At 37.2% G+C, this 15,303-nt stretch overlaps 1 protein-coding gene across 4 annotated transcripts in view; it reads left to right on the top strand.

Moving 5' to 3' along the window:
- The window catches only part of LOC306864887 (phospholipid-transporting ATPase IB-like), a 61,581-nt gene extending 46,695 nt beyond the window's left edge, over nucleotides 1-14,886 (top strand). For all 4 annotated transcript variants that reach the window (XM_079409167.1, XM_079409166.1, XM_079409168.1 and 1 more), the window contains 9 exons: nucleotides 505-627; nucleotides 1,118-1,196; nucleotides 1,302-1,363; nucleotides 4,000-4,056; nucleotides 5,161-5,268; nucleotides 7,469-7,557; nucleotides 7,698-7,802; nucleotides 12,355-12,446; nucleotides 13,460-14,886. In XM_079409167.1, coding sequence (XP_079265293.1) covers nucleotides 505-627; nucleotides 1,118-1,196; nucleotides 1,302-1,363; nucleotides 4,000-4,056; nucleotides 5,161-5,268; nucleotides 7,469-7,557; nucleotides 7,698-7,802; nucleotides 12,355-12,446; nucleotides 13,460-13,554 — 810 coding nt within the window. In that variant the 3' untranslated portion in view covers nucleotides 13,555-14,886. The remainder of the gene's footprint in view (nucleotides 1-504; nucleotides 628-1,117; nucleotides 1,197-1,301; nucleotides 1,364-3,999; nucleotides 4,057-5,160; nucleotides 5,269-7,468; nucleotides 7,558-7,697; nucleotides 7,803-12,354; nucleotides 12,447-13,459) is intronic.
- Nucleotides 14,887-15,303: the final 417 nt, after the last annotated feature.

Raw genomic sequence — 15,303 nt, 5'->3', positions numbered from 1 at the left:
TAGAATATGAATACAAAGTTTTAAAAAAGCATATATTTAAGATCTTTTATACATCTTTATAGTCTTCACTCTCACTTTTGATCAATTTAATGTGTCCTTGCTGAGCAGTATTAATTTATTTAAAAAAAAAATCTAACTTTTCAACTGTAGTGTACAAAAAGTTTACCTGACCTCTTTTGTATTGACATCAGCAATTGAAAAACACATATTGGTCGACCACTGAAATCACTAAAATAAACATTTTACTCAATCTTTACTCAATCAAATCTTTAAGAAATGCACCAAAATAAACACAAAAATAGTTATTTTAATAAAAAAATTCAGTTTACAGAATGTTTTGTTTGCTATGTATTTTTATCCTTAATAGAGTATGGCATAGTTAGCTTAGTGACATGCTATTCTGTTCCAATCAGAGCGTTTCAAATCAGGTTTCATTTTGGTTATGCTTTGGTTTAAATCCATACTATATAATATAACACTTGATAATGTTCATCTGTTTTTCAGATCTTTACTGCTCTTCCTCCTTTCACACTGGGGATAGTTGACCGGCCGTGCAGTCAGCAGAACATGCTACGCTTCCCTCAGCTGTACCGCATCACACAGAACGCAGAAGGGTTTAACACCAAGGTACCAAGATTTCGGTAGCCGATACAAATGCGCCATTTCAATCACAAATTACTCATACTGACACAACATATACCTTGAGACTTATAAATCTGTCTGCAGTGAGTGTCAGACTGTTATTATGATCATCATCCTGTGCTATAATTGATTATCCCCGTCTGATGTGGTTAGCAACATCAGCGTATTGTTTGACTTGTGACTTCACCGTAGATAAACAGGAGTGCAAGAAACAGCTCTGCTTCCACCCAGATAATAATGAGATTCATAAGCTGAAATAAGACAGTCATTCATTTATAGCCTAGGATCAGTGTTTGTGTGTGTGTTTGGGGTGATCTGGGGGACATTGCACTGGCTGTGCAATTGCAGAGAAACTGTTTGTGTGGGCTGTGTGTATCTTGGCATTAGTATGTCTTGACTGACTCTCCCCTTCTCCCGTTCCTGCTTTCTGTCCCTCCCTTCCTCTCTCTTTCATTGCCTCTTTCTCTTTTTCCAGGTCTTTTGGGGTCACTGTATAAATGCTCTCATTCACTCCATTATTCTCTTCTGGTTTCCACTCAAAGTTCTGGAGCACGGTAACTATCGCAAGCACACATACACACACACAAACACATGTAGACCACTCCAGCTCGAGTGTGTAAACCATTGAGTATCTTTCATCACCCATTTTGTTTCTTCAGACACTCCCTTTGACAACGGCAACAGTGTGGACTACCTGTTCGTGGGGAACATTGTCTACACGGTGAGTTGTCAGCGGTGGCATTTATTGCGCCGTAGTTCCCTGCCAGTGAGAGGTCACACATCATTTCCTTGCTAGTGCTGTTATTCTGTTCGTTGGCCGCCAGTGTTTACACTGTAAACTTGTTAATGTCTCTTTTCGCTGGCTATTCTTGAAAAAAGTTCTTGTGAAATAATCCCACAACTCAGAGCAGAAACGACAGGAACTCTTTGAGGAAACTGATGAGAACCGACAAGACCGCTCACCATTGGCAATTGTGGGCAGTTTACGACTGAAATTCTGCATTTCAAGTCTACCATTCTAATAGTCCTTTAACTTATTTATTGCTTTAAATGCTTGGAATGGTTCATTTTAGATTTGTTTTGGCCTTTTAAAAGTTCATATTCTGTATCGGGTTTTGTGGTCCTAACTACATACTAAAAACAATACATTGCTGTAACATATTTTAATGTATTAACTAAAGCTAAAAATATTAACTGTACTTCTATGGATGTGGAAAAAATACATATTTTCATAATTTACTGATTTGAAGGTCTTAATCAGGGTTTAAAAACCCCAGGGGGTTTGTGAGTTGATTAAAATGTAAAATCGGATTTTTTGTTTTAAAATAATAATTCAAGTAACACATATTTGTTTACCTGCATATGTTCATTAACCAACATCACAGAACTGAGAACATGCTAATTTGATGTTAAATTAAAATCTCAGGGTTTCGGCTAACAAAAAAAAATTCCTGATCTAAATTAATAATCAGCCTTAAGGAAGTGCTGTATAGTAGGGCTGGTTTATAAAATAAGACCTCATACCAATCACACAGATTTTTTTTTATGGGTTGTTCACATAGGCCATGTTCTTGTGGTTAAAACCTGGATGGAGTGCATGGAACAGTAAGCAGGGGTCTTGAGACACATTTTTGACACACTGTCTTAAACACACAATTCTTATTGCACAAAAACCTTTAAAAATTTCCCCAAATCGAAGCAACTGCCAAAGATATCTGTCTGCATATGTACATAAACCAGCATTTTAAAAACAACTTTTTACTGCACAAAAATCTCATTATCCTCACATTGCTCATACCAAGCAATTTGAAGTCCAAAAATTGCCTTAAAGTCAATGGTTTTGTTACACAAGCTCGGTTTTAGAGATACAGCTGTGCAGTAAATGCAGATTTTCAGAGAGAAGGTTCAATGTGCTAAAACCCTCTCAGAGAAGTTGAGTGATAGATCATTTTATCGATATTTATGTACAGTTGAGTGAAATGTATTATTTAAAGAAAAACAAATCAGCAGTTAAACAGCAATTTGGTAAAAAGTCTAGTTAGACTAGTTGACCAGTCTGACCCATCCCAAATGACAACAAAACGCTTCTGTCAATTTGTTTGCTTTAATTACATGTTGTCAAAGATCCAAAAGTCAGAAGTGAGTCAGATTTTATATTTGTTTGGGCAAATAATTAATTACACAGATCCTGTCTTTGAGTCTTGAGTCTTTTGAATGAATTGCAATCAGTTCATCAAAGAGCTGGCTCAAAAGTCTTCATTCATTTCATGAATCAGGCTATGCTAATCGGGCTGCATGTTTGATTTGCATGCAGCCTGCAAAGAAATTGCTAAGATGTGTCATCATTTCACAGCATTTTTTCCTATTCATATTCAATACAGACTGCAACCCCAGAAAAAAATCCTTCATGGTTTCTATCGTTTACTCCGGCGTTTTCGAGGTTGAAAAAGGAGACTTTTGAAAAGCTGCAGACCCCGTTTTAGTTTGAAAACTCCGGGGTTGCGTTTCAGTGTAAACGGACCAAAATGGAGACTTTTAAATACGATGGCGTGGCTGCCCACATTCGCTCTGCGTATCCTTGATGACCGTGTAAACAATAACATCATGCTCGTTGTACCTATAGATATGTATAGGTAGATTTCTCATTCGACCGCTCCAAGCACGCAGACGCGTCCGCCATCTAAATAATAGGGAATCTACCTCTACATATCTATGGCTATACCGGCATCAATGGTCATGTGACATGCAATTTCGGTTGTGTAGTGTAAACGGAGATCGTTTCTGAAACGCCAGTGTAAACAAGGATCGTTTTCATTCTAAAACGCCGTTTGAAAATGAAAACGCACTAGTGTAAACGGGGCTTAAATCACAACAATTCCCTCCCCACTAGCCAATCCGTGAACTGTATTTTGCATATAGCTCTCTGTGTTGTTGTGTTGAGCTTTTGGCCGTCCATTATAAAAATGAGGCCGTGTGTATGTGTGCAACCCAGACTATTAAATACAGTACGTTGGGGTTTTTGGAGGCGATACTAGACTCTAGCCATTAAAACAGTAATGAATGAGTCCCATGGGGAGTGAAGTCTTTGTGTGCTGGTATTTCTTTTCTGTTCCTCACAGGCTTGTGTGTGTATGTGCGTACGATTACTTTAAGTGCTAAATGTGTAATTGTGTTTTAAAGCAGTGCGCGTCGCTAGAGGCAATAGTAAGTTGATGCCTGTGTGAAAGCCCTCATCTGTTTTTTTTTTTGTGTTGAAGCTGTACAGAACGTTTTACCAGGATGATGAGTGCATATCATTACTGTTATTTATGACTCTCTCTCTCTCTCTCTCTCTCGCCGTCTCTCTTCCTGGTGCAGTATGTAGTGGTAACTGTATGTCTGAAAGCCGGTATGGAGACCACAGCATGGACAAGGGTACGTCAGTCCCCTTCCTCCAACACAAACACATACACACATATACATGCATACACACTCTCCTCACTGCCTGCCATCTGAGCTCAAAGCAATGAGCAAATATCTGGGGAAAAAATTATATGTCACATTATAGAATGATAGAAGCAAAATTACTATTACAAAAATGTATATTAAAATAGAAAATATATAAATATAATATATAAAAGTCAAAATTAAGTGAGTTCATGATAGGCTAAGGAAAATGATCTTGTTTTCCTTAAGCTCTTAAACTAATTTTAATAAGTTTTTCAGAAAACGGATTCAATATCTTAATTTATTTGGCATGATGTGATAATTTTTACATATTTGTACTGGAAAATAAGACTAAAATACAGAGTAAGAAAATCATTTTTTGCAGTCTGTGGTAGTGCTGTCTAATGTATTGAATATTACAAAGCATGTCTGAATTAAAAGATTGCAAACATGATTTTCTTACTTAGTATTTTTGTCTCGTTTTCTGGTACAAATAACCAAACCTTCTTAAAATATAAAAGGTACATTTGCTTGAAGCAAAATGACTAAAGATTTAAGTGTTTTCTGAAAAATGTATCAAAATTAAGTATGTTTATGCTTAAAATAAGAATGAAATCACTTAATTATTATTATTTGTTCTAAAAAAATAATACAAAGTCAGTTTGCTTTTTAGATTTGAACCTTTGGAAGACAAGACATATAATAGAGTGAGAATTTTTTTTGCAACGTTTGAAAGCGGCATTTAACACATTGAATTTATTCCAAAGCATTTTTTATATCTGAATTAAAAGGAGATCCCACTACACAACACTTTGCACTTGACATTGTGTCTTATTCTATAGGAAGGTCATATATATATATTCTGGGAAGAGCTTTAGATAGATGAGGAACTTGCTGCCCTGTCAGGACATTTCTCTGTCCCGCTGCCGTGTGTGAGGAGGAGACGTCGACACTCCTCTTCCGTTCAGCTGTCCTCATACTAGATCTTGTGATGAAGTAGAGCAGCCTTGGAATTCACATGGTTTCCATTACAGTTGAAAAAGTCTATATTCAGTGTGAAACTGACCATGACCTGTTTTTCTCTTGTTCTAGTTTTCTCATCTGGCTGTATGGGGCAGCATGGTGCTCTGGATGTTGTTTTTTGCCGTGTATTCTGCAATCTGGCCAAGCATTCCTATAGCACCGGATATGTTGGGCCAGGTGAGTGCAAAAACACACACACCTGCCCATGTTTGTGCTTTCTCATTCACCTCCTGTATCTGACTGCCGCCCATTGCCTGGATGACTTGCTCTCTGGGTGTTCCGTGTCAGATTTATGGCCCGCCGTCCCATTTCGCAGTCTCCCTGCACCTGCCACATAGTCACCCGAGTCCCAGGCTTTTACGGCGTAGCCTGGAAGTGTTGACTCAAGCGGGTGAGCTGGTTTGTGCATCACTACAGACATCTGTGTGTGTGTGTGTGTGTGTGTGTGTTTGAATGAGGAATACTCCACAATATGTTTTGCCTTCTCCCCACAGTGGCTCTGTTCCATAACCTAGTGAGTCACCTCGCTCTGTTGCCTACATGAAGTTTATTTTTATTTATATATCTTTGTTTAAATTATTTTTCAATTTGTATTAACACACTTTATTATTGCATTACTACATATTTATAACCAACATTTCTCCTCTTCAACCCCTTAAAAAACATAAAACGATATATAATTTTTTTTAAAACAATTCCTATTAAATTGTTTATAAGAGATTTTTTTTTATACAAACTTTTGTGTAGAAAAAAAAAAGTTTTGTATTTATTTATATATATATATATATATATATATATATATATATATATATATATATATATATATATATATATATATATATATATATATATATATATATATATCATATCTCTATTTCTGGAAGGGTGGCATTTTTAACACAATAGTAAAATACAATTTTTTTTTACATTTTTAGAAAGTATATACAATATACTTTCTAAAAATGTTTAAAAATTTGTATTTCACTATTGTGTTAAAAATGCCACCCTTCCAGAAATTATATATATACAAATATGAAAAAAAATAAGAAAAGATAATAAAAACAAATTGTATTTAATAAATTACATTATGAATATTTGTTATATATTAATAAGACTGTTCATATATTATATATTGTAACATTTTAGTGTTATTTCTATTATGTCTAATTATGTTTTTTTTCTTGCTTCGTCCACCATCTTGGATATTTTACCAAGTAATATTTCAGTTCTTTCAGGGATTGTAATGCATACGTCTCAGGAGGCAGCATAATTGCAAGTGTGCCTACAGTGCCCCAAAATGCACCGACTCACTAGATTTTTGAACAAAGCTAGTGTGTGCGTGCTGTGGGAGTGTGGAGCGGTCGGGGGTGGGATAGAGCTCTCTGAAGCTCTCCTGCCCATTAATTCGATTTGTGTCAGAAATCAGGAATGTGCTCAAGTATCGCCACAGCTGCTCTCAGAGAGAGAGAGATGGGACATCCCTCGCTCTTTACCCTGCAGTGTTGGCTTTTCTTTCCCCTCTCTGTCCAGCCGTTCAGTTTTTAATCTCTCCATCTCTCTATGCAGGCCAAGCTGGGAGAACACACTATGCATGTTTTTCCAGAGCTGTATATCAGTGTGTGTATTTTTGTGCGTCTGCTCGTCTGAGAATTCGGGAGGGTTGGTCTGGGGGTGTATGCGCAGCTGTCGTGAGGGGACGCCGTCTAATGGTTTTCGGAGTCTAGTAGATTCCGGCGGGGATATCAGCTGTGTAGGATCCTTAAAAGTGGGATCACTTGATTGCACACCGTGAAGTTTTCTTCAGTCTGTTGTATTAACATTTAAAAATCACTTCAGAAAAATGTTTCTGTAAAGGATTTGTAAATCAGATCGATTAATAGTAATAAAGTGGAACAAATGTAATGCTCTCATACTAAAATATAATCAAATATGGATAGATTGATATATCAGCTATCAACTAGCTGACATTGGCTGTATGGATATTTACATTACATAAGTAAGGCTTTAGTGACCTAAAATATTATATATGTTATATGTTATTATGTTATATACATTATTTTATGTTAAATAATACATTAATCACGATTAATCGTTGCCCAGCACTAGTTATTATATAATGTCTACTTGAAGAAGTGATTTATTAGGTTGGAAAAAGACACTTCTAATTGGGCCATTAAACAGAGACAGGGAAGAATAACTAGAGCAAACAGTAGACAGTAGAGGTAGGTAAACAGGGTAATTGAACTCTCCCACAGGTCAAAGGTGACGCAGTCAGTCAACAGCTGTTGCAATGAGAGAGAAATCCAGCATTGATTGGGTGTTGCGATGTTTGCAGAGCATTGATTTCAAATTGATGATCTGTTTATCTTTGTTATAGGCTGGCAGGGTGATGCAGTGCTGGAGCTTCTGGCTGGGCCTAATACTGGTGCCAACAGCATGTTTACTCAAAGATGTGGTGTGGAATGCGTGAGTAATGTACCATACACATACACGTATCAGTGTATTTATGGAGAAAATACAGTGTGATTTACCAATATCTATTAGTCACTCACATAAACAGACCGACAGTTTCTCACTTTGTCTTGCTTGTGTATGTCTGCGTGCAGAGGACGGCGCACAGTGAGGAAGACTCTGCTGGAGGAGGTGCAGGAACTGGAAGCTCGTGCTGTGGACCCTGGGGCAGCTGTCCTCAGAGATGCCAGTGGCCGCAGGTATGTCCCTGAATATGCCTTGATGTAAACCAGCCTATCTATAAACTCCCCTGTAATACCGCCGGTTGATTTACAAGTTGTTGTAATATAGATTGAGGCAAATGCATAATTTATTTTTGTTGTGTTATTTTTATCATTAACTCTGTTTCAAAACATAGTGAGCTGACTAGCTGCCTACATAGGCAGTTGCCTACTATAGCAGAAAACTAACTGTAATGAAAGTGACTGAACATAGTCAGCAAGTGCATGAGCGATGCCAGAGAAAATGACACAATACTTGAAGCATAAATATAAATAATAACATAGCACACAAAAAAATAGACCATATACAGTGGTGTGAAAAAGTATTGGCCCCCTTCCTGATTTTTTAGTTTTTTGCATGTTTGTCACACTTTAATGTTTCAGATCATCAAACAAATTTAAATATTAATCAAAGATAACACAAGTAAACACAACATGCAGTTTTTGAATGAAGTTTTTTATTATGAAGGGAAAACAAAATCCAAACCCACATGGCCTGGTGTGAAAAAGTGCTTGCCCCCTAAACCTAATAACTGGTTGGGCCACCCTTAGCAGCAACAACTGCAATCAAGCGTTTGCGATAACTTGCAATGAGTCTGTTACAGCGCTGTGGAGGAATTTTGGCCCACTCATCTTGGCAGAATTGTTGTAATTCAGCCACATTGGAAGGTTTGAGCATGAACCGCCTTTTTAAGGTCATGCCACAGCATCTCAATAGGATTCTGGTCAGGACTTTGACTAGGCCACTCCAAAGTCTTCATTTTGTTTTTCTTCAGCCATTCAGAGGTGGATTTGCAGGTGTGTTTTGGATCATTGTCCTGCAGCAGAACCCAAGTTCGCTTCAGCTTGAGGTCATGAACAGATGGCCGGACATTGTTCTTCAGGGTTTTTTGGTAGACAGCTGAATTCATGGTTCCATTTATCACAGCAAGCCTTCCAGGTCCTGAAGCAGCAAAACAGCCCCAGACCATCACACTACCACCCCCATATTTTACTGTTCGTCTGATGTTCTTTTTCTGAAATGCTGTGTTACTTTTACGCCAGATGTAATGGGACACACACCTTCCAAAAAGTTAAACTTTTGTCTCGTCAGTCCACAGAGTATTTTCCCAAAAGTCTTGGGGATCATCAAGATGTTAGACGAGCCTTTATGTTCTTTTTGCTCAGCAGTGGTTTTCGTCTTGGAACTGCAGGCCATTTTTGCCCGGTCTCTTTCTTATGGTGGAGTCATGAACACTGACCTTAACTGAGGCAAGTGAGGCCTGCAGTTCTTTAGATGTTTTTGTGGGGTCTTTTGTGACCTCTTGGATGAGTCGTCGCTGCGCTCTTGGGGTAATTTTGGTCGGCCGGCCACTCCTGGGAAGGTTCACCACTGTTCCATTTTTTCGCCATTTGTGGATAATGGCTCTCACTGTGGTTCGCTGGAGTCCCAAAGCTTTAGAAATGGCTTTATAACCTTTTCCAGACTGATAGATCTCAATTACTTTCTTTGGATCTCAACATGATGTGTAGCTTTTGAGGATCTTTTTGTCTAATTCACTTTGTCAGGTAGGTCCTATTTAAGTGATTTCTTGAATGCGAACAGGTGTGGCAGTAATCAGGCCTGGGTGTGGCTAGAGAAACTGAACTCATTAAATTTGTTTGATCTGAAACATTAAAGTGTGACAAACATGCAAAAAAAAAAAAAAAATCAGGAAGGGGGCCAACACTTTTTCACACCACTGTGCGTGTGTGTGTGTGTGTATATATATATATATATATATATATATATGTATATATGTGTGTGTATATATATATATATATATATATATATATATATATATATATATATATATATATATATATATATATATATATATATACATATATATATATACATACATACATATATATATATATATATATATACATACATACATATATATATATATATATATATATATATATATATATATATATGTATGTATGTATATATATATATATATGTATGTATGTATATATATATATGTATATATATATATATATATATATATATATATATATATATATATATATATATATATATATATATATAATATATATTTTATATATATAATATTTATTTATTTACCATTTCTCTTGCTTTGTCTGCCATCTTTTTTCACTTGAATATTAATTATTGTAATAATGGATGATTATTGTTATTATTAATATTGTATTAAAATATATGTATGTATGTAAAACAAACTACAATTAATTGACAGTTACAATTAAATAACATTTTTTGACAGATAGTAACATTTTTACTTGCATATATTATATATTTTTAATTACTTTTAATATATGATTTCATATTAATTTAGATTAATTTAATAATTATTTAAATATAATAAATTTAATTAACTGACAATCATTGACATTTTACTAATATATTTTGTATTTTGTTTTATTAATTTAATATATGTGATTTTATTTTATTAAGATTTAATATACATTTTAGAATTGTTGAAAATAAAATACCCACATTTTGGAAAAAAAATTACAAATTCTTTGCTTGTTGCAGAAGGAAGCTCACTAGGTTTTGGAGCTGATTGATTGTGTTTATGATTAGTTTGTCTCTTGTCTATTTGCGTATTGTTTGTGAATTAGTTTGTGGATGTGTGTTTGGGAAAGAAACTGTGTTTGTTCATTGTGATCCTCTAACCCCCACCTGAACACCCACAGACCCAATGCTGAGGATTCATAGACTCAGAGTCAAAGGCAGGCATGTGCAGGTAGAACCAGCTGCCTGAGTTTTCGTAGGATGTGCAGTGACCTGTTTCCTCCTTCCCTTAACCTTCCTTTCATCACCATCATCATCATCTCATGACTTTTCTTTCACTTCTCTCTTTCACGTTCTGCGATGTCAGGTGGCCATGAGCTGGTCAGGTTTGCCTAGCTATAAGCACTGGGTGTGTGTAGCTTCCTAAAGATCGTAGCCCTGTGCATGTGTTTGTTTTCAAACTGTGTGTTTGTGGTTTGAGGCTGACTGCGTGGAGCGATTGCATGGATTTAACCATTTAGCCCAGAGATATTACTCTACATATTGCGTTTGGTGTACAGCCCTATATGAGACAGGAACTTGGCAGACAGACATGTAGTCTCATGCAGTTTTTTTTTTGCAATACCTTGGAGTGTTTCTTGGTCTTTAGGCCACTAATTTATGGCCAGGGAGTTGACAGAATGGACTTCTAATCAGAGGGATGTTGGCTGTAAGCCCTGTTTGCGTTTACCCCCTCATTCCCCCAGAGCAGAACACTTAACCTCATTTGTTTCAGTAAATATCCAGCTGTAAAAAACATAATGGTTGTAAGTCATCCTGAACGAGTGTAGAAATCTGCTGAATGATTAAACATCAGCTTGAATTCGACATCACTGGGCGGAGGCTGACACAATTGAAGAGCATATCCTAGGCGTTTACATTTGAAATTATTTACCCAAGAAGACCCCATCTAGCCCTGCCAGACAAAAAGCAAAGTATTTTCCAAAGTATAAGCCAAGCCTGGACTCATACGTGAGGGACGGTTGGAGGAAAATAAGTTATTGAAAATTTGATTAATCAAAACAACTGTCTGATATTCCAAGGATTGTCTACGTTCCAGAGAAACGACAGAGGAAGAAAGAGCTCCGGTTACCAGCGAGCCTATGCGTCATTCCATCCTTTTATTTCTTTATTTATCCATTCATCATCCCCGTCTTTCAACCGGTCATCTGTTTTACAGACATAGTTTTCATTGGCCGATGTTCTGCCATATCTCATATACTGTTGCCAAATTTTTTTACCGCGCAGCCAAATGAATGACACGTCCTTCCCAACGATAACCGTGCAAACGGTCCCCTTCGTAGCACAATATGAGTTTGAGCTGTAACCTTGAGAAGTTTGGCATTCCTCCATAACAACTGGTTTTCAGATCACTCTTTCTTTTATGGATGAGGGGAAAGATCGCTTTCATCTGATTTACAGGGAAACATCGTAGACTGATTGTTCTACATGGAACGTGTTTATCAAAGACAGGGTCGGGCTCCTTTGATTTCTCATCTTTTCAAAACTGGCCGCAAAATGGCATCGGATTCAGTTTCCAGAATTGAAATTTTGCCATTTAATTCAGCAACCAGAGCCTTCTTTATTGGCTGCATTAATTTAAGAATAAAGAGCTGTTGAATACTTCTCATATTGATCGATTTTGTTTGAAGGATTGGAAAGCCTGAGGATTTAGTGCTGTGGAAATATTCAAGGAAATGTTTTTGGATCGCAGGCCTAAGTTTAATGTTGTTTAGGAGTGCTTTGGTAAGCCATTCCTTAGAATTGTGCGAGTATGTGTGTAAATGCGTGTTCTGCTCAAGTGAACCTCATTAAGAGTATCTGCCATTCGCCAGGATAGCCAAGCGGCAGAGTAGAGGACTGTGTGTTATAGAAATGCATGTGATTTGACCTCTAGCTGTCGTGTGTAGCATATCAGCCAGTAATTGTGCTGTGATTGGTGGATTAACCCGTCTGTCTCTGTCTGTCCAGTCTGAACGAGCGTGCCCACCTGCTGACACGGGTCTTCAGGAAAACACCTTCCAGCGTGGGACGCTCAAACTCTGTGCAACAGACCGTGTCACGTAAGAGCATGTTCCTCACACACCCTTTTTTACGCTTCACACCCACTGAGATCTGCTGAACCTGTACAACTGCAACTAATTATCATCATTATTATATTATTACTAATCTGTCAGTTGTCAGTGCTTCATGAGATTCTTGTCCGAATTAATGAAAGAAATCTTAAATTAATCTGTCACTTTGATTAATCAGATAAATAAAGGTTTATATACAGAAATGTTTATTGGGGAAAAACAAAACAAAACCTTTTCCCATAATCCATTTTTGAAGTTTGGGGTTGGTAAAAAAAAATATAATAATAAATAAAATAAAAAAATAAAAAAAAAATATATATATATATATATATATTTTTTTTTAAAGAAGTCTCTTATTCTCACCAAGGATGCATTTATTTCATCAAAAATACTGTAAAAACAGCAGTATTATCAAATATTAGTAAAAAAAATTTCTATATAATTTAAAATTATAATTTATTCTTGTAATGTCAAAGTTGAATTTTCAAATTTGATCTATTCACTTCTGCTGACCTAATATGAAGTATTCAGTGTTGCATGATGCTTCAGAAATCATTCTAATATACTGATTTGATGCTCAATAAACATTTATTTTTATTATCAGTGTTGAAAACAGTTCTGCTGCTTAATATTTTTGTGGAAACCATGACACATTTTCCCTCAGGATTCTTTATTCAAGTTCAAAAGCATTTATTTGAAATATACATTTTTGTAACATTATAAATGCCTTTACTTGTTGATCAATTTAATGTGTCTTTGCTGAATAAAATTCATTTACTTTAAAAAACAAAGTTATTGACCACAAACCTTTGAACGGTGTTGTAAGTATATGCCAAAAAATAATAAAAATGTACAAATGTTTACTATGCTATATGTATGAAAACACAAAGTTTTAAAATATAAATGTTACATTATAAATTGTTTATCCCCAGTTTTAAAGGTGCAATGCAAATATCCCTATAATAAAGGCTAACGATTGTTTTCTCTCTCTCTCCCAATAGATGGATATGCGTTCTCACAGGAGGAGCATGGCGTGGTGTCGCAGTCCCAGGTTGTTCGCTCCTACGACACCACCCTTCAGCGGCCCAGTCTGTAGCTGTAGCCACAGCGACAGCTGGTAGAGACTTTAACGACACACCTGTGCTGAGTGATCCTGCTGTGGCCTTTAAGCTGAACTGAACTGAACTGGGCACAGCTAGTGCAACACTCGGCCGAGCTACATAACACACCGCCTCCCGACGAGGGAGTGGATTTACAGGAAACGGAGGGTTGGTTGGGGTGGGCGGGCATATTCTCACACCGAAACGGCCATTCGAAATGCACTACACACGAATGGACAGGCAAAAGGAGCCAAGTAGCATACAGAAGCGGAAGCCAGAGATAATGGTGTCTGTATCACTATCACGAGTCACAAGACTGCTTCATTTGGTTCTACCTGGTGCGGGTGCGTGTTTGCATCTTCACTTTCGTATATGTGAGCGTATATATCGAGAAGGATGTGCATATGTGCTCTTATCTGTCGTGTGTGTGTCGGTCGTGGGGTGGCTGTTGCGCTTCTTGGTGTGTCTGCATGCATGTGTTTTTGTTGAGTCCTAGCGTCTGCGTCTCCAGAGATTGGAGTTTGGCGTATCCGTCATCACCACGGCGAAGCAGGAGGGGAGGCCACTCTAAACAAACACAAAACAGCCACCCACATGCATACACTCTTTTTGGAGGAATGCCCATTGCAGACCTGAGATGGGGGAGGTGTGGCTTACAGATGCTGCAGACACACGCATGCACCCACACGCATGCACCGTTCCCATCCAGCGAGGCTGCCAAAACACACAACGATTCCTCTGAGGCGGAACCCCCACCCTGCAGCATGGAGCTTCCCAGCTTACCACACACACACAAATACACCTTCTCTCGCTCTCTGTCTCACCTAATCTTCTATTTAATGGCGGCCTCTGTATCTTAGAGCTCATGTTCTCTCCGTCTGCCTCTGTCTTTGATTCTCTCTCTTTTTCCAGATCGGCAATCTCCATGTCTCCTTGTTCTCTTGGTCTAGTTATCCTTTCATTCCCTCTCTGTTCCAGTCGGTGGCTGCTGTGGATCACAGCTGTAGCTTTTGCTTTCGTCTGCTTTCACTCGACCTGTCGGGTTTCTGGACTGTTTTGTCAAATAAACTGGACTTGTGACTCTCTGTCATTCTCTTTTTAAGCCTTGCTTTTGTCCTGTTATTGTTGTCCTCTAATATGAGTGAGTCATTTCAGTCATTTCATTCTTATTGTTCAGTTTAAATTTGTGGGTTCACACTCATGTCGTTCCAAACTTTCTTCTGTGGAACAAAAAACAAAAAAAAGACCTATTAAGAATGTTCATGCCACTCTTTTTTTTTTTTTTTTTGTGGAGCAGGAACTGTCATATTTAAAGGGATAGTTCACCCAAAAATGAAAATTCTGTCATCATTTACGAACACAAAGGAAAATATTTTGAAGAACGTTTGTAACCAGGCTGTTTTGGGGTACCATTGACTTCCATAGTAGAAAAAAAGACCTTTTTAAAACCTGCACAAATAACATTAATACCACATGGGCAGGGTAGGGCAATGGTAACATATTAAACATTTAAATGACTGTAAAAAAAAAAAAAAAACAATTTACATGTTCAGATACAGGTTTTCACAAAGTTTTATAAAATGATACACTTAACATTTCATACAAAAGTTACTAAAAAGAGGTGCTCTACCAACAAAAGAGGAGGTGCAACCAAAAATCAAAAACCATCTCAATTGAAAAAGGTGCAGCACTCACTCTTGATGAGATGAAAAGTTAACATTTCAGCCATTTTTAAGAAAAGGGGT

The sequence above is a fragment of the Barbus barbus genome (genome assembly GCF_936440315.1).
Source record: "Barbus barbus genome assembly, chromosome: 46".
Lineage (NCBI taxonomy): Eukaryota > Metazoa > Chordata > Actinopteri > Cypriniformes > Cyprinidae > Barbus > Barbus barbus.
The sequence above is the reverse complement of the archived record's forward strand: the minus strand, read 5'-3'. Positions and strand labels throughout refer to the sequence as shown.